The sequence below is a fragment of the Meriones unguiculatus genome, chromosome 16 (genome assembly GCF_030254825.1).
Source record: "Meriones unguiculatus strain TT.TT164.6M chromosome 16, Bangor_MerUng_6.1, whole genome shotgun sequence".
NCBI lineage: Eukaryota > Metazoa > Chordata > Mammalia > Rodentia > Muridae > Meriones > Meriones unguiculatus.
Genome location: NC_083363.1, coordinates 27880566 through 27905713, shown reverse-complemented (window position 1 = coordinate 27905713; position 25148 = coordinate 27880566). Strand labels below are relative to the sequence as shown.

The window sequence follows — 25148 nt, the reverse complement described above, 5'->3', positions numbered from 1 at the left end:
GCTCCAGAGCAATGGCCTTTTGTCGTTGTTCTCTTTACATCTCAGTCTTAGCCCCCGCCTTCCTCTCCTTTCAGTCCCCCACTCCCTCCCTTCCTCATCCTCATACCACCTCTTAGAAAAGGGGAGTCCCTCCCTGCCACAAACCCACCTCAGCACAACCAGTCACATCAGGACTGTGTATGTCCTCTTTTACAGTGTCCTTGCAAGGCCGCCCCACCAGGGGGAAGTGATCAAAAAGCATGCAACAGAGTCCATGTCAGAGACAGGCCCCAATCCCCTTTCTAGAGGACCTACGTGGAGGCTAAGCTACCCATTGGGTCTATATGTGTAGAGAGTCTAGGTTTATCTCCGAGAGATTCCACCCAGCAAGGGATCGAGACAGAAATTGAGACTCACGGCCAAACAATGGGCAGAGTATAATGAGCCTTATAGAAAGGGGGAGGGGAGGATTAAAGAACCCAGAGGGGACAGGGGCTCCACAAGAAGGCCGACACACCCAGCTAACCTGGGCCCAGAGGGTTTTGCAGAGACTGAAGCACCAACCAAGGACCATTCAAGAACTAGACCTAGGCAACGGCTTTTGGCTGGTTGCTGTCAAAGGCCGGGGTAAAGGAGAGTTTGCAGAGAAGGCAACACACAGGTGCTCAGAGCCCTAGTCAGAAGTCACGGGATGTTGAATGACCTCAGTGGCTTCATTGATCTGCATAATTGCTTGACCTCCTCAAGATGTGAGGCATGTTGTCCGAGATGTTCAAATGCTAGGTTCCCAACCCCTCTGAAACTCCAAGTAATTTTAAAGAAGCCCATACCTGAAGCCTAATTCTATATTGCCTGGTACATAAAGGATCACCTGCCACCTCAAAGACACCATGACATAGGTGGATCTAGCAGCTCACAGCTCACAGGCCTGGGGTGTAGTGTGGAGGGGCCCCCACTTGCAGACACTCATAAGATTTCCAGGTGTATTTTATAGTCATGGCATATTTGGGAGCCAAAGATATTTTTTGCATTGTATATTTTTCTTATAATCAAACACTTAGAATGCCCAAGTTCCAGTAGTACAAAATAAGTACAGTAAGTGTGACTTTTTAAAATGCAAGAAAACACTGGATTTGTATGGCCCAGGCATGCTCTGGGACACTTAAGATAAGGACTGTGTTCATCCAGAGTAGAGACATTTTCAGGGTTTGTTTCACCTCAGTTTCTCCTCTGGTGATGGTAGCCAAGCCTGGAGTACTCAGAACCCTCAGAGGTCAGAGGTCAAGCCTATGACCAGAATGCACAACAATCAAATGGCCAAGTGCACACTAACCTTTCAATCTACCATCTCTCCAGCCACCCATCCCTCAGCCCAGGCCCTGGACCGACCAACAGCCACCGTGTCACCTTTGCGCACTCAGACTTCTCCATCCCGCCTGCCCACCACCAGCCTCCGGCCCCGCACTGTGGTGTCCCCACAGCACAGCCAGCAGCCCCTGACGCAGATGTGTCCCCGGCCAGCCATCCCCTTCACATCAGCAGCGTCAGCCATCACACCTCCCAATGTCAGTGCTGCCAACCTCAGTGGGGAGGCTGGAGGGATGCCCATCGGTGGCCTGTCCATACCCAGCCCCATCAACACAGGGTACAAGCCAGATGACAAGAAAAATGAAAAGGTAAGTGAGCCATCCTAGGTCAACTCTGAGCCTGGAGCTGGCTGATTATTGGGTCCCTCTCACACAGTTAGTTGCCAATGGTGCCTTGGATGGTTGAAGCTGCAGTGTGTTCACTGACACCCTGCTATTGAATATGCCAGGCCTCTGACAGGGATAAAGGCCGGAGCAAGAAGGTATCTCCCTAGAGTAGAAGCAGGCAAGCCTCAGGGTTCTACCAGGGCCAACAATCCCACTGCAGTTTTGTGTGAATCAGAAAGTGGCATCTCCCTCACCCATACGCTGTGGTTCCTCCTGTTAGAAGCTTATTGTAATATACCCATCTTGTCAGAACAAGACTCTTACTGCCATGTGCCAGGATAAGGCAGTAAAAAATAAACAAATCTGCAATATCTGTGGTATGAACAGTACCCTGTCCCTTGGATGTGTCATTCTTGTGCAGTTTGCAACCTGTTCAGCCATATGGGAAGGACTTGTTTCTTGAAAGAAAGAAAAAAGTAGGATGTCAATCTGCTAGTGGACATGGAAAACATTTTCCACCATTCTTTTATTTTTTAAAAGATCTTAGTTGATGAGCACGCCCTGGTGGCCAGCATTGAGGCAATGGGTAGCCAGAATTAGTCTCCACTTTTATAAATCAGTGCTCTCCACCCCAATTACAAGCCACAAAACTAATGAATGTTCTAGTAGCCAGAGCTTTAAGTTAATGTAAAAATAAGCTTAAAAAAGGTCAGATGCCTTATAATAGCATGTTCCAACAACTACACTATCCAAAAATATTCCAGCGTGGTCTAGCCTTGCTCCTGGGGTGTCTAAGGTTGTTTGCACATTAAAGTCATCTTGGCTTTCCCATGCCTGTGGCTTTTTTAAAGACATTTCTATATGAAATCAGACTCTGGATTCCAGCGTTCTGCCCAGGTTTCCCAAGCATCCTTTATGTCTCGCATGTTTGAGCTGAGGACAGCCTTATTTGGGACGTCCCCAGCCCTGATTTTCAGGTCTGCTATTCAGCTTCCAAGAACCTTCAGACCCCTCCCCTTCTGGAACCTAGATACACCTAATGGTCTAAACCCTCCTCCACAGGTGACACTCTCTGCTGCCTATACAAATCACCATCACATCTAGACTAGCATTTGACCAAACAACTGTGCGTTGTAGCCTAACCAAGTGGATACATCATTCTAATCATTCTTCCCTATCTGCCACCAACTTACCCTAAGCCACAGTCAGTTGTCAAACAAGGGTCAGGCTCTGCCTAGCATGGTGCTGCTGGTATCTTGAGAGCAACGAACAACATGCTTGCCCCCGAGGAGGTGGGCATCTTTGGTAGATGCAACCTCAGCATCCTGCAACTGAAACAGTTGATGTAAAAGTTAACATAGTCAAATGCTGACACCTTATGTTGTAAGAGGATATGAAAGGAAAGAAAGCAGAAATGTGGATGAATGCACACACAGACATTCATAACAAAATGGGGAAGTACTCACCATGGCAGTACTTCTTTCTGTAACTGGTCACGTGGTCATACAGTCACCTTCATCCTTCTAGTGCCCATCCTATATCTCCTTTGCACACAAGAAATACCTTGGCTGGTTGTGCTTCCCTGTCTAGTGGGGAAAACCCATGCCTTCCCTCCTGAAGGGCCTGCCATTTGTGGTATGGCTTCCACTGACCTGTTGTGGTCTTCCCCTGACCTGAACCACACAGCCTGGTATTACTGAGTGGTCTAAGGTGTCTCTTGTGTTCCAAACATGCTCCGGTTCATCCTCTGTCATGTCCCCTTGGAATCAAAATTCCTTCCTATGCCAGTGACTCGAGATCTGGAGATCCCAAGATAGCTGAAGCATCCTTCACTGGCAGTTCAGTGGAGTGGTTGTTCCTGAGTGGAATTGCTAGACTGCTAGAACATATCCTACGGATGAGAAGTCAGTTTTGCTAATGAGTCACTAGGAGTAATAGTGGGTGGTGCCATTTCCATTTCCTCCCTGATCCCTGGAGCTATGCAAAGTTGAACTCATATCTGAAATGTCTACACCAGTGACAAAGCACTGCCCTTGCAGATGCAATCAACCTGCTGGTCACTGACTGGTTACCCCAGGGAATGGTACCTTATTAGGTGTTCTCTGTCAGTGTCTGCTGCTTATAAGTCAACAGTGAACATAGCCAGGTTGTCCTTGGTGGGTACAATTCCATGGTGTTTAGCCAACACGTACCTACCGTCTCTGCCTCCACTGCTCTTGAACCCACTGGTCAATGAGTGGTGGCTAGAGGAAGGCTGCCTAGTATCCCCAGAGGATAGGTTATCCTATCCACTTCATTACTGATGTCCTTGACAAAACAGGTGGTGGTGGTGGGCTTTTTGTTTGTTTGTTTTATTTTGTTTTGTTTTGTTTTGTCCAGAGTGGGCTACTCACATAACTGTTCCAAATTTCCTTCCAAGAGCCTGATTACTTAGCTAAGTCATTGAGCATGGCTGTGAATTGCTACTCAGTCATATATATGATCATTTCCCCTCCAAGCAAAGTGCATATCCAGGGCCACTTCCTACTGAAGCTGTTGCCCTTCTACCATGTGCCATCAAGGGAGGCTGTAGTTCTAAAGCTTCCCACCGGAGAGCAGTGCCTGCATGCCATGTAGAAACATGTAAACCAGGCCCACAGCTTCTCTTTGTCACGAAAATATCACAACACACCCAGCCCAGGGCCATTGGTGTAGGGATGAAGAGAGGCACTAGGGAATGACAAGTGTCACTTGCCCCATATAACCTCCTCAGCCTCAGGGCCTACTCAGGTCAACCTTGGAAATGCCTCTTTCGTTTGATGATGATCTTTTGGTGGCTCATAGTTAAATATGCAGTCTCTACCAAGGCCTAGTAGTGAAATGACAGGATCTAGTTCTTTTGTAAGAAAAAAAAATATTATGTATTTTATGCGTATGGGTGTTTTGCTCACATTTATGTTCAAGTATGGCCTGTGTGTTTGGTGCCCTCAGAGTTCAGAAGAGAGTGTCAGATGCCTTGGAACTGGAGTTATAGATGCTTGGGTGCTGGGAATCAAACCCAGGTCCTCTGCAAGAACAAGCTCTTGGGGATGGACAGATGGCTCGGTGGTTAAGAGTGCTGTCTGCTCTTCCAAAGCTCCTGAGTTTAATTCCCAGCAAGCCACATGATGGCGCACAACCAACTATAATGAGATTTGGTGCCCTTTTCTGGCCTGCAGGTGTACATGCAAGCAGAATACTATATATGTAATGAATAAATAAATCCTTTTTTAAAACCTACTGCTTAAAAATAATAAGTTAAAAAATAAAAAAGGACAAGTAAGCCACCTTAACTGCTCAGCCACCTCTCCAGCCCCCAAGATGTACTTCTTTAGAGAGCAGTTATTTTTAAAGGAATGACAGCCATTGCTCCAGATTCGAGATATGCCCTTTTCAGCATCCCATCTTCACTGACCTTTAAGCTCCACCAGCCCGTACAGGAGAGCATCTGGCCCTGCAGGATGGACCAGTGATTCAGCCTTCTGTTCACAGCCTTGCTCAGAACCAGTAGGGTTGAAGCCAGTTGATAAATGGGTTAGAATAATATACCTGAGTGGAGAATATGACACCTCCACAATCAGAAGGGACCTGTAAGAGAGGCCAGATGCAGCAAATTAATTGCTTTATAGGGGTCTCTCAGTACAAAAGCCACTGAACCTGGAGTTCTGCTGAGGCTGAAAGTAACATTTAATTATCACCCTGGACATGTGCATCTTCCCTAGGTCAGAGTCATGCTGTGTTGAGGCCAGTGAGCTTAATGGCCTCACTGTAATGGGCTGGTGTGCTATTCAGGGGAGCGAAGAGTGAAGGAGAGCACTGAAAACTGTGTTACCACATAGGGCTAGAATAGTGATATCCTCCAGAGACAAGATAGTGAAAGCATGTTATTCACTGGCCAGCTGATAGCAAGTGGCCTTTGGTGTATCTACTAAGAAATCCTTGTCAAATGAGTCATTGCACATCAGGTACTACAGGATGTAGTCCACAAATTCTCTCAAAAATGAAACCATACATCTGCTACAGCAGGCACAGTTTCTGTCATCACCAGGGTAAGCTTACCATAGTAAGCTTACCCTGCATTTCCCACCCATTTGTTTAATAACCAGGTCAAAAGGCAAACTAGTGAGTATGTGTCAAAGGCCTGCTTTCCCTGTGTCCACATTCTCAGTGGTCACACTGATTCTGAGCAGTCCTGGCAAAGTGCAAAAGGAAATTGCTTTTTGTTTCCAGTCTGCCTGGGTAGAGGTAGTCCTACAGAATGACACTCAGTTTTCTCACTGCAGTAGACCGCATTCCCACAGGTCATGGAGCAAGGTGGGAATTCCATTTACCTCTAAGTTTGTCTGTGCCATTTGTGTATACCAGGTCTGGTGAAGCACAAGGGATTGAGGACATATGAGAAGTAAGAAGGACCTGTACCAAGCTTCCATTGTCACTTGACCTCTGTCTTAGTTCTGTTTCTTTGATAAGACACCAAGGGTTGGCATCCGTGACCATCATGACAGGGAACATGGCAGCAGGCAGGCAGGCAGGCATGGCTCTGGAGCAGTAGCTGAAAGCTTACATCTGATACACAAACAGGAGGCAGAGAAAACTATGTGAGAATGGTGTAGGCTTTTAAAACCTATCCCTAGTAACCTACCTCCTCCAAAAGGCCACACCTCCTACTCCTTCCCAAAACTGTTCCAAAAACTGAAACAAGCTTTCAGACATATGAGTCTATGGGGTCCATTCTCATTCAAACCACCACAGCCTCCATAAGCCCATCCCTGACTGCTGTATCACAGATGCTTTAAGTCTCTAATATCAGTGCCAATTCTATGCAGTGCACATCATCAGTTCTTGAAAAGTCTCATCATTTTCTTTTTCTTGATGCATTATAATCCTGGTAGTAAAAAGGTCCTTTTGATGACAGAGAAATATGAATGCTATAAAATTTTATCATTGTCCTGGTATCCTTTCTCAAAAGAACTTAAAAGAACTTACCTCAATCTGTTGATCGAAGCTAGCTGCCTGGCCCCACTGATGGATCCCAAAGAAGCCAGGAAGTAAAAGTTCCTCTTCCCTAGAAAGCGGAAGAACAGCACAAGTAGAATTCAGGGCAGAGTCTACTGTTGAGTCTTGATAATCCACATCAGCTGTCATTCAGACCTTCTCAGTTAACAGTGGTTTCCTGGAACCACCAGAGGCATGTCACATTCAAGGTATTTTAAGAGGGACATCAGTCATAGATCTAGCCTAGGACACTAAGGAGGTATTGCTAGGGAGAGAGGTCCACTTCAAGCCTCTGTTGGGACAAGCATCTTTTGGCCTGTGTTACGCCTTTTCTCCACCCCAAGAATTCAGACAGCAGCAGCAGCTGCTGCATCCTATAATACACATGTATGCATACACACATACATAGAGGGGGTGAGGAAGAGGGGGAGATTGATCTTCCTTCCTGGGGCACAGTCCCAGGATATTTCTGAAAGATAGGAATTGACCAGGAGACAGGGCCTGGATCTGGCTGTGTCACACAGGGTGTGTGTACCTGAGGCTGGGCTCTTTGTAGCTACTTAGTCCTTTGTTTGGGGATAAGAGCCAGTTTCATGATGCTACAACCTGAGTACCTTTTTTGCTGCTGTAAGAAGGACCCGTACCAAGCTTCCATTGGTCACTTGACCTCTGTCTTAGTTCTGTTTCTTTGATAAGACACCAAGGGTTGGCATCCATGGTTGCTTTCTCAGGGGCCTGCCAGGGCACAGACTCCAGAGGGTGCAGCTCTGTGTGATACCAAATGGTCTTCCATCAAAACACAAAGCTTAGGCTGCCTGAAAACAATAGCATTTCCTCTGTGAATGGCGACCTAGCCATCGTGGGGAAGGGACCAGGATAGCTCAGTTACATCTCAGAGATAGTTTTCTGAGCTTCCCTCTGATTAAAGATAAATCTGCAAATTCTGTACAAGTCAGTGATGCTAGTTCTGAGAATGCAGAAAAGTGTGACCAGGATGATACTGACATAAACCAACCAAGGACTCACATATATACAAAGTCCAAATGACTGAATTTCCCTACACACTTGAAAAAGCAAGGCCAGATTTCTTCAGCATCTATGTGTGGCACTTAGAGTCAGTTTTTGTCATCAGGCAACTTCCGTTGTGCTTTGTGCATGGTCTATACCTAGAGTAAGATGCTCAAAGCATGTTCTAGGATGTGCATGCGATACAGTGAGCCCATGAGCAGATGTGCCTTATCCTGCTGTGTGAAGTTCTTCAGTGCGGACTGTGTCGATAGCAGGGGATTATATAGCTGGCCAGTGACCACCATAGGATTGTTGTGGTTAGTCAAGCCAAATGTACATTTTCAATTATGAAAACTTGTCCCATCCCCTCTTGGTGGCAGGTCTCTGGTTTACCTGGGGACATTCTGCATCAAATGACCTAAGGCCTTATTACTAGAAGGCAAGAGAATGATTTTGGGAGGTGTAATTTTCTCGTCAAGAAAGCTGGGGCTGGGAGGTAGCTGCAAGATCTGCAGTGACTGTGACTGAGCAGTCTGAGCACGCACCGCCAGAGCTTCCTGACTCGCTCTCAGTCCAGCCCTGCGGCTTTTCCACCAAAAGCAACTTGGAGGAGGAAAGGGCTTGTTCATCTTTCAGGTACAATCTCTCATTGTGGAAAGTCAGAGCGGGAACTGCTTGCCGAGTCTCTGGCTCACTTCTGTAACTTACAGGACTGCCTGCCCAGGGATGGTGCTGCCCGCAGTAGGGTGGGCTCCTGTATCAACTAATCAAGATAACCCCTTAGTAACGTTCCCACAGACCAATCTAATAAAGACAATTACTCAAGAGAGACTTCCAGATGATACCGTTGACAGTTAATATGTACCAGGACAAAATCCTGTCTGTAAGAGCTCATTATCACCATCATGAAGAGTTCTCTGATGTGGGTCTCAGAATTCACCCTTTTCCTTATTGTAACCCAAGAGACACTGCCCACCCCCCGGGTGTGTGTGTGTGTTTGTGTGTGTGTGTGTGTAAGACAGGGTCTCACTATATAGCTTTGGCTGTTCTGGAACTCACTATGTAGATCAGGCTGGACTCAAACTCATAGAAATCCACCTGCCTCTGCCTCCCTCATGCTGGGATTAAAGGAGTGGGCCACCACACCTGACTTGACACTGCCATCCATAATTGTGGTTGCCCTTGGAAAAATCATGCTCTAGCCCAGAGCTCTATGAGCTGGTCTAGATGGGGTTATCTCTGACCATGGATCCCAGAGGAGGACAAGCAGTTGGCAGAGATATGGAGTAGTTGTGTATACGCTGTTGCAGAACCCAGTGGCAGAGACCTAGTCATGTCTAGAACAGTCAAGGGCGTGGGGTGCAGTGCTTGATAATCTAATAAGCAATTCTTAGGTAACTCATCCTAGCCCCCTCCTGCAGTACTTCTTAACCTTCTTCCCATTCTGCGCTGTTAAGACAGTTCTGCAACAGGAGTTAGAGTCTCTGGTCCAGTCAGTGGCAGGCGCTGTGTGGATGATCCATCTGTATGACTTGGTCTGGGAGGGATGCCACATTCCCTCTGGCCCATGTTGGTGACTCCTCAAGGCCAGGCCAACCTGGGAAATGTGTGTACCAGGAGCATCCAGACCCTGGTATCTTGGCTTCTTTTCTTTTCTATCCTTCCCTAATCATTTGAAAGAAAAGTAACAACACCATATGACCCCATAGTGGTGGCCCCTTCAAGACATGGTAAGAGCAGTTGTCAGTTAAGGATCATTCAGAGATGAAATGTCAGAAAAGGGCAATAGTTCAGGGTGTCTGACTAGGGTCCAGAGTCACTCACTCAGTGAGTAACAGAGTCGTGGCACCCGAGCCCTTTCTCATCACTACTTTGGTGGCCCTGCTTTGGGTGTGCACTGTTTTCTGGAGTCAGACTCCCTGAGAAGCATACAAAGATAAGGAAATAATCCTCTTCTTCCTTCAGAGCCAGAAAGCATGCCTGGAAATGCCTGCCATGCTGAGCACCAGCAGCAAGTGCCAATGGGAATAACAGCTTCAGATTGTCACTGCCACCTCAGGAATGCTAGGCCCACGCACTGAGTCAGCTCTTTCCCCACTTGTACTGAACTCACCTGCTGCTGCCTCTCTGATTGGAACTGATTTCCATTTGTTTAAAAACATATATGAGCTTAGCGTATCTGACTACATGGCAGTGCACACATGGGCTGCACTAACTGAACTCAGTGGTTTAAAACTTAATTAACTAATAGGAGGATAGGAAATTGGGAGGGAGGTGTGATGGGGAAGTGTCCTTGGGAAAGTTGAAGATGACATGAGACGAAGGCTTGTTCAAGATGCATTGTATACGTGTATGAAATTTCAAAGAATAAATTAAAAAAGAATTGTTTATGTTTACTTATTTTACATGTGTGTTTTTCCTGCTCTACCTCCACTGTGAAAATCCAGAGTTTCTCCAGACATTGCCAAATGTGTCCTGAAGGAAAGTCCCACTGGTTGAACACTGGCATGGAGGGCCAGGGCCTGGCTCACCCTGGTGATGTTGGCAGTGATTGTCCTGGGCGACTCTTTATTCTGTCCGGTCTAGTCTTTGCTTTCCTTAAAGAGCCATAACTAGAAAAACTTGTGGGGTAAAATTTAGCTTTTACAAATATTTTAATCTTATTAAAACTTTATGTTCACTTACACATGTGCTCTAGAGATCTGCTGTCACATGGCGCCCAGAGCGCATGCAATTATTGCACACTGCTTGAGGAGCCTCTGTCTCCAGCAAAGAGGAAAAGAATTCCTAGGAGGGCAGACATCATGGTAAGAGTTCTTACCAAAATAAAACAAACGTTTTAGAAACAGATTATTGATGCATTAAAGGCTGATAAAAGCTCTGCAACATTTCTTTTCCTTTAATTCAAATTGTTTGAATTGTGCACATCACCCACAACAGGCTGGGCCATTGACACCTGAAGTAAGTTTCTGTGGGTGCAGTAGGGGTGCTGGCTCACTGTTTACAGGCTGAGGTGAGGCCTGAGTTAACATGTGGAAGACTTTGACAGTTGTGGCCCATTGTAAAGGTGACGCTGGGGACTCCAGAGGTCCTAGCTGACCACCTCAGTAAGGTGCTAAGTAATTCAGAGACACTGGGTAGCCACATGTGAATTACTAGGTAACCCAAGTTGTGAAATTATGTAAGCCTTAGGTGGAAATGGCATCCGACCCTTCAGGAAATCCATAAGTGAGGTCTGACACAAAATACTTGCTCCTTCGGGTTAAGCTGGGCTTCTGTCAGAGACTCAGGGGTAAGGCTCTAATAAACTGCGGTGCTTGGATTCTCCAAAAGCCTGCAGCAGGTAACTAAAAACACGAAGCTCTGAATGAACATGCACTCTGGGGAAACAAAGTGGTTGCTGAGTGTGTCACCCACCCTGGGGAGGATAGGGCCACGATGGGATCCACGCCTCAGTGGAAGCTGAGCTGCCTGGCTGAAGGTGGCCTATGGGAAGCAGTTTGTGGTCCTATGACCTTTGAAGGCATGTGCTTACTTTCACTGAGATATTTCTCATTTCTCTCTCCTCTCTTGCCTCCCTCTTTCTCTCTTCTCCACCTCCCTCTTCTCTTTCCTCTTCCCTCTCTCTCAAGCTCTGTCACATGGTTTGGAATTGGAACCAATAGCTGGCGGAAGTGTGTGTCCTTGCAATAAAATCCCTCTCCTGTACCAGACTTACTGGCATACACCTTTAATCCCAGCACTTGGGAGACAGAGGCATGTCTCTGAGTTCATCAGCCTAGTGTACACAGTAAGTTCCAGGACAGCCAGAGCTACATAGTGAGACCCTGTCTTAAAAAACAAAACAATCCCCCCAATCCTTCTACCTCAATTCCTAGTTATGCCTTAAAATCGAGATCAACCTATCTTTTAACTGCACCATCGGTGTGAATGTTTCCTCGTCAATGTGACCCTGCTGTTTGGTGTGCTTGCACTAGTTATCTCAAACATAGCTTGTTTCTAGTAAAAGTACGCTGAATTTGGTTCTTGTCCTCTTTCCTTGCAGAATTCTCATTATTTGGATGACTGTATGCCTTCAATTATATGTTTCCAGTATCTTTGGATACTAAGAAAATCTGTTTCGTAGAAAACAGATTTCTAAGAAAATCTGTTACGTAGTTTTAAGTTGCCGTCCTACGTTAACTTATCAGAAATGTGAAGCAGTGTGTGAGAGAGAAGAAGGTGGCATGCGTGAAGCTCATGAACTATATTAAGGTATTTGACCTCAGGCCAGTAGCGCCAAGAAGCTCACCATCCAGGTCCCCCCTAGACCCGGGAAATCTCCTGCAGTGTATCACTAAAGTCAGCACCAATCATTTGCTCCGTAACCAGTCACCGCACACCTCAGCCACTTCACCAGGCCTCTGTGAGCATGCACTCCAATGTCTGCTAATTCATTCCTCCTGCCGGCTGGAGCCCCAGCTGTACTGGAGAACATGGCACCCATGTTCCTAGAGCAAGTGTGTGGCCGTTGTACTTCTGTCACGTGGCTGTCATGTGCCTATGTTTCCACTGTGTTCTACCTCAGAGGCACACTAGCTAAGGGAAACACCAAGATCCCTTTGTAAGGACATGAATCAGGAGGCAGTATTGCACCATATTTAGAAAATAGGATATACCAGATTTTCTCAGGTGTCATCTTAGCTCTGTAATGTCACAGGGTTCCTACACTGTTTGTTCTGATTATTACAGTTCAATGTTTTTTAAACTATTAATTTCATATAATGTATTTTTAATATATTCAGTAAGGTTCCCCAACTCCTCTTATCTCTTCCCACCAGACTTCAAGATTCCTTCTTTGCTTTTCTTGCCCCACTGAGTCCAGTGTATGTTGTAAAGCTAGTCTGGGGAACAGGGCCTGTCCTGATGAGTGTGCAGCCTACTCACAGTCATGTCATTAAGGAAACTTTCTCCACAGTTAGAGGTAGATTTTGTGGCCACCTACCTCACATCACCTCCTAAACTGGGATTTGTTTCTCTGGGTGTGCATATTGTCACAATTGTGTGAATTCGTATGTGTGACAGCCTTGTTGTGTTTGGTAAACACTGTTTCCTTGATACCATCAACCAGCTCTGGCACTTACAACCATCCCACACCTTTTTAATGATCCCTGAACCTCATGGGAGGGGGTCATGTGTTTGTCCCATTTGGAGCTGAGCACTCCAGAGGCTCTTATTCTCTGCAGGTTGACCAGTTAATGTTCAATTCCTTTTTTTTTTAATTTTTATTAATTACACTTTATTCATTTTGTATCCCCCCATAAGCCCCTCCCTTTTCCCATGCCGATCCCACCCTCCCTCCCCTTTCTGCATGCATGCCCCTCCCCAAGTCCACTGATAGGGGAGGTTCTTCTCTCCTTTCTGATCTTAGTCTATCAGTTCTCATCAAAAGTGGCTGCTTTGTCCTCTTCTGTGGCCTGGTAAGGCTGCTCCCCCCTCAGGGGGAGGTGATCAAAGAGCAGGCCAATCAGATTATGTCAGAGGCAGTCCCTCTTCCCATTACTGTGTAACCCACTTGGACTCTGAACTGCCATGGGCTACATCTGTGCCGGGGTTCTAGATTATCTCCATGAATAGTCCTTGGTTGCAGTATGAGTCTCTGGGAGGTTCCCTGTGTTCAAATTTTCTTGTTCTGTTGCTCTCCTTGTGGAGACCCTGTCCTCTCCAGCTCTTACTATTTCCCACTTCTTACATAAAATTCCATTCACTCTGCCCAACAGTTGGCCATCAGGCTCCACATCTGCTTTGATAGTCTGTAGGGCAGAGGCTTTCAGAGGCCCTCTGTGGTAGGTTCCTAGTTTGTTTCCTGTTTTCTTCTTCTGGCTTTCAGAAGCCCTCTGTAGAAGGTTCCTAGGTTGTTTCCTGTTTTCTTCTTCTTCTGATGTCCATCCTCTTTGCCTTTCAGGATGGGGATTAACAGTTTTAGTTAGGGTCTTCTCTCTTGCTTAGTTTCTTTAGATGTACAGATTTTAGTGGGTTTGTCCTATGTTGTATGTCTATTTGAGTGAGTATATACTGTGTGTGTCTTTTTGCTTCTGGGACAACTCACTCAGGATGATCCTTTCCAGGTCCCACCATTTACCTGCAAATTTCATGATTTCCTTATTTTTCATTGCTGAGTAATATTCCATTGTATAGATATACCACAACTTCTAAATCCATTCTTCAGTTGAGGGGCATCTGGGCTGTTTCCAGATTCTGGCTATTACAAATAAAGCTGCTACAAACATGGTTGAGCAAATGTCCTTTTTGTGTACTTGAGCCTCTTTTGGATATATGCCTAGGAGTGATATGGCTGGATCTTGGGGAAGCGCTATTCCTAGTTGTCTGAGAAAGTGCCAGATTGATTTCCAGAGTGGTTGTACAAGTTTACATTCCCACCAGCAGTGGAGAAGGGTTCCTCTTTCACCACAACCTCTCCAGCATGTGTTGTCACTTGAGTTTTTGATCTTGGCCATTCTCATGGGTGTAAGGTGAAATCTCAGGGTTGTTTTGATTTGCATTTCCCTAATGGCTAGTGAGGTTGAGCATTTCTTTAAGTGCTTCTCTGCCATTCGATATTCCTCTCCAGAGAATTCTCTGTTTAGCTCTGTTCCCCATTTTTTAAGTGGATTACTTGGTTTGCTGCTTTTCAGCTTCTTTAGTTCTTTATATATACTGGATATGAGTCCTCTATCAGATAAAGGGTTGGTGAAGATTCTTTCCCAATCTGTAGGCAGTCGCTTTGTTTTGTTGACGGTGTCCTTTGCTTTGCAGAAGCTTTTCAGTTTCATGAGGTCCCATTTATTGATTGTTGCTCTTAGAGCCTGTGCTGTTGGTGTTCTGTTCAGGAAGTTTTCTCCTGTACCAATGAGTTCTAGGGTATTCCCCACTTTTTTTTTCTAGCCGATTTAATGTGTCTGGTTTTATGTTGAGGTTTTTGATCGACTTGGACTTCAGTTTTGTGCAGGGTGATAAGTATGGATCTATTTTCATTTTTCTACATGTAGACATCCAGTTAGATCAGCACCATTTGTTGAAGATGTTATCTTTTTTCCATTGTATGGTTTTGGCGTCTTTGTCAAAGATCAGGTGTCCATAAGTGTGTGGGTTTATTTCTGTTCAGTTCCATTGATCCACCATTCTGTTTCTATGCCAGTACCATCTAGTTTTTAAAACTGTTGCTCTATAGTACAACTTAAGATCAGGGATGGAGATACCTCCAGAAGATCTTTTATTGTAGAGGATTGTTTTAGCAATTCTGGGTTTCTTGTTATTCCATATGAAGTTGAGAATTTTTCTTTCCAGGTCTGTAAAGAATTGTGTTGGTAATTTGATGGGAATTGCATTAAATCTGTAGATTGCTTTTGGTAAAATGGCCATTTTTACTATGTTAATCCTGCCAAGCCATGAGCATGGGAGATCTTTCCATCTTCTTATATCTTCTTCTAATTCTTTTTTTCAGAGACTTGAAATTTTTTTCATACAAGTCTTTGACTTCCTTGGTTAGGGTTACTCCGAGGTACCTTATGTCATTTGTGGCTATTGTGAAGGGTGTTCTTTCCCTAATTTCTTTCTCAGCCCTTTTGTCTTTTGTATACAGGAGGGCTACTGATTTTTTTGAGTTAATTTTGTATCCAGCCACTTTGCTGAAGGTGTTTATCAGCTGTAGGAGTTCCCTGGTAGAAATTTTGGGGTCACTCACGTATACTGTCATATCATCTGCAAATAGTGATAATTTGACTTCTTCCTTTCCAATTTGTATCCCCTTGATCTCCTTCAACTGTCTTATTACTCTAGCCAGGACTTCAAGAACTATGTTGAAGAGATATGGAGAGTAGGCAGCCTTGTCTTGTCCCTGATTTCAGTGGGATTGCTTTAAGTATCTCTCCGTTCAGTTTGATGTTTGCTATAGGTTTGCTGTATATCGCCTTTACTATGTTTAGATATGTGCCTTGTATCCCTGATCTCTCCAATACTTTAAACAAGAATGGATGTTGGATTTTGTCAAATGCTTTTTCAGCATCTAGGGAGATTATCATGTGGTTTTTTTCTTTCAGTTTGTTAATATGGTGGATCACATTGATGGATTTCCATATATTGAACCACCCCTGCATACCTGGGATGAAGCCTACTTGGTCATGGTGGATGATATCTTTGATGTGTTCTTGTATTCGGTTTGCGAGTATTTTGTTGAGTATTTTTGCATCAATGTTGATAAGGGAGATTGGCCTGAAATTCTCTTTGTTGAGTCTTTGTGAGATTTAGGTACCAAGGTGACTGTGGCTTCATAGAATGAGTTTGGTAATGTTCCTTCTGTTTCTATTTTGTGGAATAGTTTCAAGAGAATGGTGTTAGCTCTTCTTTGAAGGTCTGGTAGAATTCTGCGCTGAAGCCATCTGGTCCTGGGCTCTTTTTGGTTGGGAGACTTTTGATGGCCGCTTCTATTTCTTTGGGGGATATAGGACTATTTAATTGATTTACCTGGTCCTGGTTCAGCTTTGGTAAGTTAAATCGATCAAGAAAATTGTCCATTTCATTTAGATTTTCAAATTTTGTGGCATATAGACTTTTGAAGTAAGTCCTAATGATTGTTTGGATTTCCTCAGTGTCTGTAGTTATGTCCCCCTTTTCATTTCTGATTTTGTTGATTTGGGTGGTGTCTCTCTGCCTTTTAATTAGCTTGGCTAAGGGTTTGTCGATCTTGTTGATTTTGTTCTTTGTTGCTCAAAGAACCAGCTCTTGGTTTCATTGATTCTTTGAATTGTTTTATTTGTTTCCAATTGATTGATTTCAGCCCTGAGTTTGATTATTTCCAGCTGTCTACTCCTTTTTGGTGTGTCTGCTTCTTCTTTTTCTAGGGTTTTTAAGTGAGCCATTAAGTTGCTTGAATGCGCTGTCGCAAATTTCTTCTTGAAGGCACTTAGTGCTATGAACTTTCCTCTTAGCACTGCCTTCATTGTGTCCCACAAGTTTGGGTATGTTGTGTCTTCATTTTCATTGATTTCTAGGAAGATTTTAATTTCTTTATTTCTTCCCTCACCCAGCTGTCTTTTAGTAGCAAGTTGTTCAGTTTCCATGTATGTGTAGGCTTTTTGCTATTTCTGTTGTTATTGAGGTCCAGCTTTATTCCATGGTGATCAGACAGGATACAAGGGATTATTTCAATCTTCTTGTATCTGTTGAGGCTTGCTTTGTGACCAACTATGTGGTCTATTTTGGAGAAGGTTCCATGAGGTGCTGAGAAGAAGGTAAATTCTTTTGTGTTTGGGTGTAAGGTTCTGTAAATGTCTGTTAGGTCCATTTGATTCATTACCTCTGTTAGAGATATTGTTTCTTTGTTTAATTTCTGTTTAGTTGACCTGTCCTTTGTTGAGAGTGGGGTGTTGAAGTCTCCCACCATTAGTGTGTGGGGATCTATGTGTGGCTTAAGTTTTATCAATGTTTCTTTCACAAATGTGGGTTCCTTTGTATTTGGGGCATAGGTGTTCAGGATTGTGATGTCTTCTTGGTGGAATTTTCCCTTGATGAGTATGAAGTGTCCTTCCCCATCTCTTTTGATTAATTTTGGTTGAAAGTCTATTTTATCAGATATTAGAATGGCTACTCCTGCTTGCTTCTTGCATCCATTTGCTTGGAAAGCCGTCTTCCATCCCTTTACCCTCAGGTAATGTCTATCTTTGTGACTTAGGTGTGTTTCTTGTATACAACAGATTGCTGGGTTTTGTTTACGCATCAATTCTGTTAGTCTGTGTCTTTTTATTGGAGAATTAAGTCCATTGATATTAAGAGAGATTAATGACCAGTGGCTGTTAGATCCTTTGAATTTGTTGGCTGTGGTCATACGGTTGTGTGCTTGGTTGCTTTTTGTTTTACTGCAGTGGGGTTATTTATTTCCTGTGTTTTCTTAGATGTAGCTAGTTTTCTTGGGTTGTATTTTCCCTTCTAGTGTCTTCTGTAATGCTGGATTTGTGTGTAGGTATTGTTGAAATTTGTTTTTGTCATTGAATATCTTGTTTTCTCCGTCTATGAGGACTGAGAGTTTTGCAGGGTATAGTAGCCTGGACTGACATCTGTGTTCTCTTAGGGTCTGCATGATATCCATCCATGCCCTTCTGGCTTTCATAGTCTCTGTTGAAAAGTCAGGTGTGATTCTAATGGGTTTGCCATTATATGTTACTTGGCCTTTTTCTCTTGCAGCTTTTAGTATTTTTTCTTTGTTCTGTATACTTACGGATTTGATTATTATGTGGCAGGAGGATTTTCTTTTCTGGTCTAATTTATTGGGTGTTCTATAGGCCTCTCGTATTCTTATTGGCCTCTCCTTTAAATTGAGGAAATTTTCTTCAATGATTTTGTTGAAAATATTTTCTGGGCCTTGGAGAAGAGAGTCTTCTTTTTCCTCTATACCTATTATTCTTAGGTTTTGTCTTTTCATATTGTCTTGGATTTCTTGGACGGTCTGTGTCAGGAATTTTTTTGGATTTAACATTTTCTTTGACAGATACATCTATTTTTTCCATTGTATCTTCCACACCTGAGATTCTTTCTTTCATTTCTTGTAGCCTATTGGTTATGCTAACCTTTGTAGTTACTGCTTTCTTCCCTAAGTTCTTTCTCTCCACCATTTCTTCCATTTGTGTTTTTTTTTTTTTTTAATTTTTCCAATTCTATCTTCAGGTCTTGAGCTATTTTGTTGGTTTCCTTCACCTGTCTGACTGTATTTTCATGTTTTTCCATCAATTCCTTCAGCTGTTTGTTTGAACAATCCACTGTTTCTTTTATTTCATTCAGTGATTTAAGCATTTCCTCTCTAAAGGCCACAAACTGTTTGGCTGCAGCTTCCTCTATTTCTTTTCGTATTTTATTTGTTTCCTCTGTTATCTTCTTCATGAGCATAGATGTTAGGTCATCTTCTTGAATTTCAATTATGCTGGGGTGTCTAGGGCTATTTGCCCCTGGATAACTGGGTTCTGGAGATGCCATATTGCTCTGTCTTTTGTTGGTTGAACTTTTACGCTGTCCTCTACCCATTGGGCTATCTTAGTTGTTTGAACTTCGTTTCTGGTTGTTCCTGGAGTCTTGTAGTGGAGAGAATCCCTTTGGTAGGAAGATGTTTTTTCCTGAAGGAAGCCTTCTCAGCTTTTTGGGTATAGTCACTGGATGGCCGGTGTTTTTCAGGAGTTGCTACAGCTTATCTCAGGCATAGAGACCTGGGTGGTAACTGTGGTCCTGATTAGTCAAGAGGGCTCTCCTCTCACTGGGAGAAGTCCTGGAGACAGCTGCCCTCCTTCTGGGTTTCTTGCTGTAAATTTAGTGATCAGCTGCTGTAACCCGTGTGTCCCATGGTTTGGTCGGTTTTGTTAGGGATAACTGGTTCCCCTTTGGAGCAGTATCTGGGGGTTGATCTCAGGGTTCCCGGTCTCTTTTGCACTGGGTGCGCAGCTCGTCTGTACCGGTGAGCTGGGTGTGCAGCCGCTCAGATGACCCAAGCAGTCCAGTTTCTTCCTTCCCTGTGGGGCCCTCTCCAGACAGGGATTTCCCAGTCTCTTTTGCACTAGGTGCGCAGCTTGTCTGTACCGTTGAGCTGGCGCAGCGGGAGCTCAGTTGTGATGGTGGTGGGTGCCTGCGGTCCAAGAGACCTTCCAGGGAAAGACTAGGTGACCCGTGATCAGACTCGCAACTTTGCTTCCCCGTGGTGTTTACTTGCGACTGGGACTCCCAGTCTCAGGCACCCAGCCTGGGAAAGTGATCCGGACACGCAGGCTTGCAGCTCCAGCCTAGAGACCCAAAGCCTGTGTTACCCGGGATTTCTTCCGGGTTCTGGCTGGGCAGCCGAGAGTGAACCCGACCGTCCCATGCCGTGGGAGCCTCCCCTCACCTGGGAAACACGATCGCTGCAGTTTTAGGGCCCAGAGTTCAGTCTTCTGGTTGCTGCATGGAGAGTGCTGTCCCGCTTCTCAGACACAGTGCTCTCCCGGCGCCGCCATCTTGGCTCCCCCGGCTGTTCCGTTCAATTTCTTTTTAAATGAAGTATAAAAATGAAATCTGCTGCATGTGTTCTTCCTGGGGAGACGTGCTTTCAGCTTCCACTGGACTGAGCAAGGCTGTTTCGGTCACTTCTGCCCTCTCAGCCGAGCTCTGCAATGTGTTCCTAACTGTCAAATGAACTAGCCAGGTTAATGCCTGGGGGCTGTGAACCACCCTGAGACCCACTCCCAGCTCTGCAGAGACCTGATACCAACACAAGCACTGAAAAGAGCCTAGCCTGAGAACCCAAGAACCCTCTCATTCAGAGACCTTTTCATTCAAGGCAAACCATGGTCACAATGGAAGCAGACCCTGGGGTGCTTGCTTCTGCATCAGTTCGCCATGAGACCCATGGCTGTGTCCTGGCTCAGAGTGGTGATCATTTCCTAGCTAGCATAGTAAAAGCCAAATGTGGAGCAATGAGTAAATACCACACACACACAAGGTTCCCCACAGAGGATGGGGCCTTATGCCCATACTGTGATGGTGTGATGGTGCCAAGCCTCTGTAAATTAACCATAGTGAGGATGCTATGCACACAGGTGAAGTGTGGCCTCTCCTAGGTGTGCCATGCTGCACATGCATGCGTCCACTTGAGCACCATAGTGCCCTCCCAGGGCACATAAGTCATTAACATCCTTTTACAGTTGGTGGTACTGAGGCTCCAAAAGGCAGTAAGTAGTATAATCCAACCACAATGTCCTGTGTACCCAAGAAGAAAGGAAACTATTAGGAAAGATATCATTGGCCCAGCTTTCCTTTTGGTAGGGCAGAAAGTCACACGACCATTAGGTGTGAACACTGTATCTCTATAGAAGATTGGCGAGTACTTCTTTTTTGTCAGGTCCTAACAGGCATGACATGAACATTATGCAACCAGGATCAGCACTATGATGTCTAAAGCTTCCAGTTCCTTCAAAGCCTGGTGGTCACTTACATGGTCTCTTTACATCCACCTATGAGACTTGAGGTGAGCCCAGGCACCTTTCAGAGTTCATTAGAAAGACCAGTATCTTTGGGTTTTTGATTTTCAGAACCTAGCTTAACGTAAAAAGGCCAAATATTGCCAAGCAGTCATGGCATATGCCTTTAATCCCAGCTCTTGGAAGGCAGAGACAGGTGGATCTTTATGAGTTTGAAGCTAGCCTGGTATACACAGTGAGTTCCAGACAGCCAGAGCTACACAGAGAAACCTTGTCTCTGTGTCAGGGTGGGGGTGGGGTTGCAAATATTTGTGTGTTAAACTCCATCAGCCACTTCTACCAAATGGTCATGCCACTGGGATGTGACATCAGTGTGGATGGTCCAAGCTCAGACCCAGAGCATGCAGTTTTTAGGTTGCTGCTATCTTTTAGGGACTAGAGAGGAGGCAGGAAGATGTGTGCCAGTTGAAGGACATAGAGATCATTCTCCGATATGAGCCTCTGCCTTCCATCACAGCCTCACTCATCTTTTCCTGGGTTCTCTGGCCAGTCACCTGGAACCAAGGTAGTCCTCACCTCTGGCTCTCTCTGGCTACGGGTGAGCAGAAGTAAACTCATTGGGGCATATTTCAATGGTTTTTGTGTGGCTTCTATATTAAGAACTATTTAGGGTCCTCCTTGTTATTTAGCTTCTTTAGGTCTAGTGGATTTTAGTATGTTTATCCTATATTATATAGCTAATATACACTTAGGAGTATATACTATGCTCGTCTTTCTGGTTCTGGGATACCTCACTCAGGATGATCTTTCCTAGTTCCATCCATTTGCCTGCAAATTTTATGATTTCCCTGTTTTTAATAGCTGAGTAGTATGTCATTGTGTAAATGTGCTACAATTTCTTTATCCATTCATTTGAGGGACATCTGGGTTGTTTCCAGTTTTTGGTTATTACAAATAATGCTGCTACAAACATAGCTGAGTAAATATCCTTATTGTTTGGTGGAGCGTCTTTTGGGTATAAGCCCAGGAATGGTATGGCTGAGTCTTGAAGTAGAGCTATTCCCAATTTTCTGAGAAACCTCCACATTGATTTCCAAAGTAGTTGCACAGATTTGCATTCCTACCAGCAATGGAGGAGTGTTCTTTCTTCACATCATTGCCAGCATGTGCTGTCACTTGAGTTTTTGATCTTAGCCATTCTGATGGGTTTTGATTTGCATTTCCTTGATGACTAAGGACACTGAGCATTTTTTTAAGTGTATCTCTCGAATTCAGTATTCCTCTGTTGAGAATTGTTTAGCTCTGTACCCCATTTTTAATTATTTGATTTTTGGTGTGTTTTTTGAGTTCTTTATATATTTTAGATATTCGGCCTCTGTTAGATATGGGGTTGGTAAAGATCTTTTTCCAGTCTGTAGGCTGTCATTTTGTTCTTTTAACAATGTCCTCTGCTTTTCAGTTTCATGAGGCCCATTTATTAATTGTTGATCTTAGAGCCTGAGCTGTTGATGTTCTGTTCAGGAAATTGTCTCCTGTGTCAGAGTTCAAGGTTCTACAGAGGATGTTTAATTCTCATTCAGAAGGACAAATAGAATAGACATCAGAAACGGATGAAGAGAGGGAACAGGACAGGAGCCTACCATGGATGTCTTCTGAATTACTCCATCCAGTGGGAGATTGAAGCAGCTGTCAAGCTTTAGGCAGAACACAGGAAGTCTTATGGAAGGGTGGTGGATAGAAGGACTGAGAGAGGACAGGAGCTCCACAAAGAAACCAACAAAAGCAACAATTCTGGGCAACCAACCGAGGACCATGCTTGGAGAGGACCTAGAACTCCTGCTCAGATGTAGCCAATGGCAGCTCAGGCTTCATGTGGGTTTCCTAGCAAGGGGAGCAGGGGCTGCCTCGGTCATGAACTCAGCTGCCTGCTCTTTGATCACTTGTGATACAGCCTTACCAGACCACAGAAGAGGAGGATCCAGGCAGTCCTGATGAGACTTGATAATCTAGGGGCGGATGACAGGGGAAGAGAACTTCCCCTTTCAGTGGATTAAGAGAAAGGAATGGGGGAAAGAAGGAGGGAGAGTGGGACAGAGAGGAGTTGAGGAAGGGGCCTACAATCAGTATATAAATAAATTGTAAAAAATAAATAAGATATCCATGCAACTACAGTCCTCTGCTCTCCCAGCTGAGCTATCAAAGGGAGGCACGTAGCTGTGAGTGGATCTTTAAGCACACCCAGTGAACACACTGCGGCATGAACTTTTCTGGAGAACTCAAAGGTGCTAGATCCCTGATGCAAAGAGAAGCATTTCTCATGTTCTTCATTCTAGTTTATATTTTCATTCAAAATCTTTAGGTTAAGTTTAAGGATTTAAAAATTTTTTAATTTATTTTTCTATTTACTACAATTCACTTTGTATCCCAGCTATAGCCCCCTCTCTCCCTCTTCTCCCATGCCCCTCCCCCAGTCCACTGATAGTCCCATAGGCAGTTCAGACTTCTTGTGGGCTCCATAGCAAGGGGAGCAGGGGTTATCACTGACATGGTCTCTGTTACCTGCTCTTTGATCACTTCCCCCTGCGGGGATGCCTTGCCAGGCCACAGAGAAAAAGGATCCAGGCAGCCCTGATGAGACTTGATAGACTGGGGTCAGATGGTAGGGGAGGACTCCCCCTTGCTGTGGTATAGGGGAGGGTATAGGAAGGGAAAGAGGGTGAGATCGGGAGAATACAAGGGAGGGCGCTACAATCAGGATATAAAGTGAATAAATTATAAAAAAGATAAAAAGAACTATTTACAACAGTGGCTCTCAACCTTCCAAACACCGTGATCCTTTAATATAGTCCCTCATGTTGTAGTGACTCCCAACCATAAAATTATTTCCATTGCTGCTTCATAACTGTAATTTTGCTGTTATTAATTGTAATGTAAATATATGATATGCGACCTCTCTGAAAAGGTCATGTGACCCCCAGAGGGGTCATGACCCACATGTTGAGAAGCAGTGATCTAGAAGACCTTACTGATCTAAAACCTACAGTTCATATGAGACTAGGATAGTCCTAACATAGAAGGTGGAGTGAGGCCCTGAGCCTGTCACAGCTTCATGCAAAGGTATGTCAGTATCAGGGCAGAGGACAGAGGGCCTGAGAAACATGCCCAACCTGGTGTGGCAGAAGAACCAAGGGGATGATCAGAAAGGCAAGACAAGCAGCCACATCACAAGCAAGCCTGGGAAGAAATGGCATCCTGGTGGAGAGGTGACCTACATGTCAGTGTCCTGGGAACACCGGTCATAGGAACAAGGACCCAGTGGAAGGTTGCACCTCTTGTCTCTCATGTTCTCAGTTCCATCTCCTCACTGTATGTGCTATGTGCTGATAGCGAAGGCATGCTCAAGGCTTCCACCAATATCCCAAGTTTGAACAATACTCAATACTTTTTAATTTTTTAAATTTATTTTTTATATTAATCTCAAGTTATTTACTTTGTATCCCAGCCATAGCCCCCTCTCTCATTCCCTCCCAATCCCACCCTCCCTCCATTATCTTCTCCCTACCCCTTTCCAAGTCCACTAATAGGGGAGGACTTCCATCTGGCCCTAGCTTATCAAGTCACTTCAGGCCTGGCTGAACATGACTTATTTCTTGTAGATGTTTCTTGCAGCACTCCCAACCATAGGCTGGGAGCTGTGGTGTTTCTTCAGGTTTCAGACTTCTGGGACATCCTCTGCAACTGATTCAGACTGGGCCATTTCAAAGACTTAGAGAATACTCTTTTCTCTTAGAAGTTTCTAAAAGATCATAGATGAAAGCCAGCTTTTGGGTCTTGTTTGTCTTATTCTCTTTTCAATGATAATGACAAATTTATTTTAAAACAATTCTTTGGTATGCATATAATTTTACCATTTATTAGGAGAAAAGCAAATTTGCCCACTAATCAAATGGATCCCTTTTTAAATTTTTATCATTGTATGTATGTGGGTGTTCTCCCTGCATGTAATGTCTGTGCACTACCTGTGAGCCTGGTATCTATGGAGGTCCGAAGAGGGCACTGGATCCTCTGGAGGTGGAGTTAAGGGCTGTGACTGCTATATGAGTGCTGGTCGTCTGTAAGAGCACCAAGCATTCTTACTGCTGACCCATCTCTCTAGTCCTTGCTTGGTTTTGTTATTGATGTATTGCTTTATATAAATTAGTAAATCTTGTCTGAATGTTTGATACAGCATGATATAAAGCAGCAGCATCAACTTTTTTTAAAGAGTTATTTAGCTGTTTACATCCTTTTGTGGTGACTAAACTAAGCATGCTGCAGCTAAGGGTATGTGGTTCGGTGGTGGAGTACTTGCCTAGCCTGTGGGAGGTCCTAGGTTCAATTCCTAGCTAGAATAACTTGAATTACAGAAAACTTGATTGGATTAAGAAATGCTGAGGGAATTAGTGAAGCATTCCTCTACATATCCTGTAATCTTATTTTCAGA

General features: G+C 44.4%; 1 protein-coding gene across 2 annotated transcripts in view; it reads left to right on the top strand.

Moving 5' to 3' along the window:
* The window catches only part of Sh3rf3 (SH3 domain containing ring finger 3), a 312507-nt gene that overhangs the window by 269316 nt on the left and 18043 nt on the right, over positions 1-25148 (top strand). Inside the window, exons 8-9 of one of the 2 annotated variants that reach the window (XM_060369517.1) lie at positions 1336-1655; positions 9660-10315. In XM_060369517.1, the coding sequence (XP_060225500.1) occupies positions 1336-1655; positions 9660-9725 (386 nt within the window). In that variant the 3' untranslated portion in view covers positions 9726-10315. Of the gene's footprint in view, positions 1-1335; positions 1656-9659; positions 10316-25148 lie in introns of those variants that run through there. The other variant, XM_021651788.2, reaches the window with a different exon arrangement.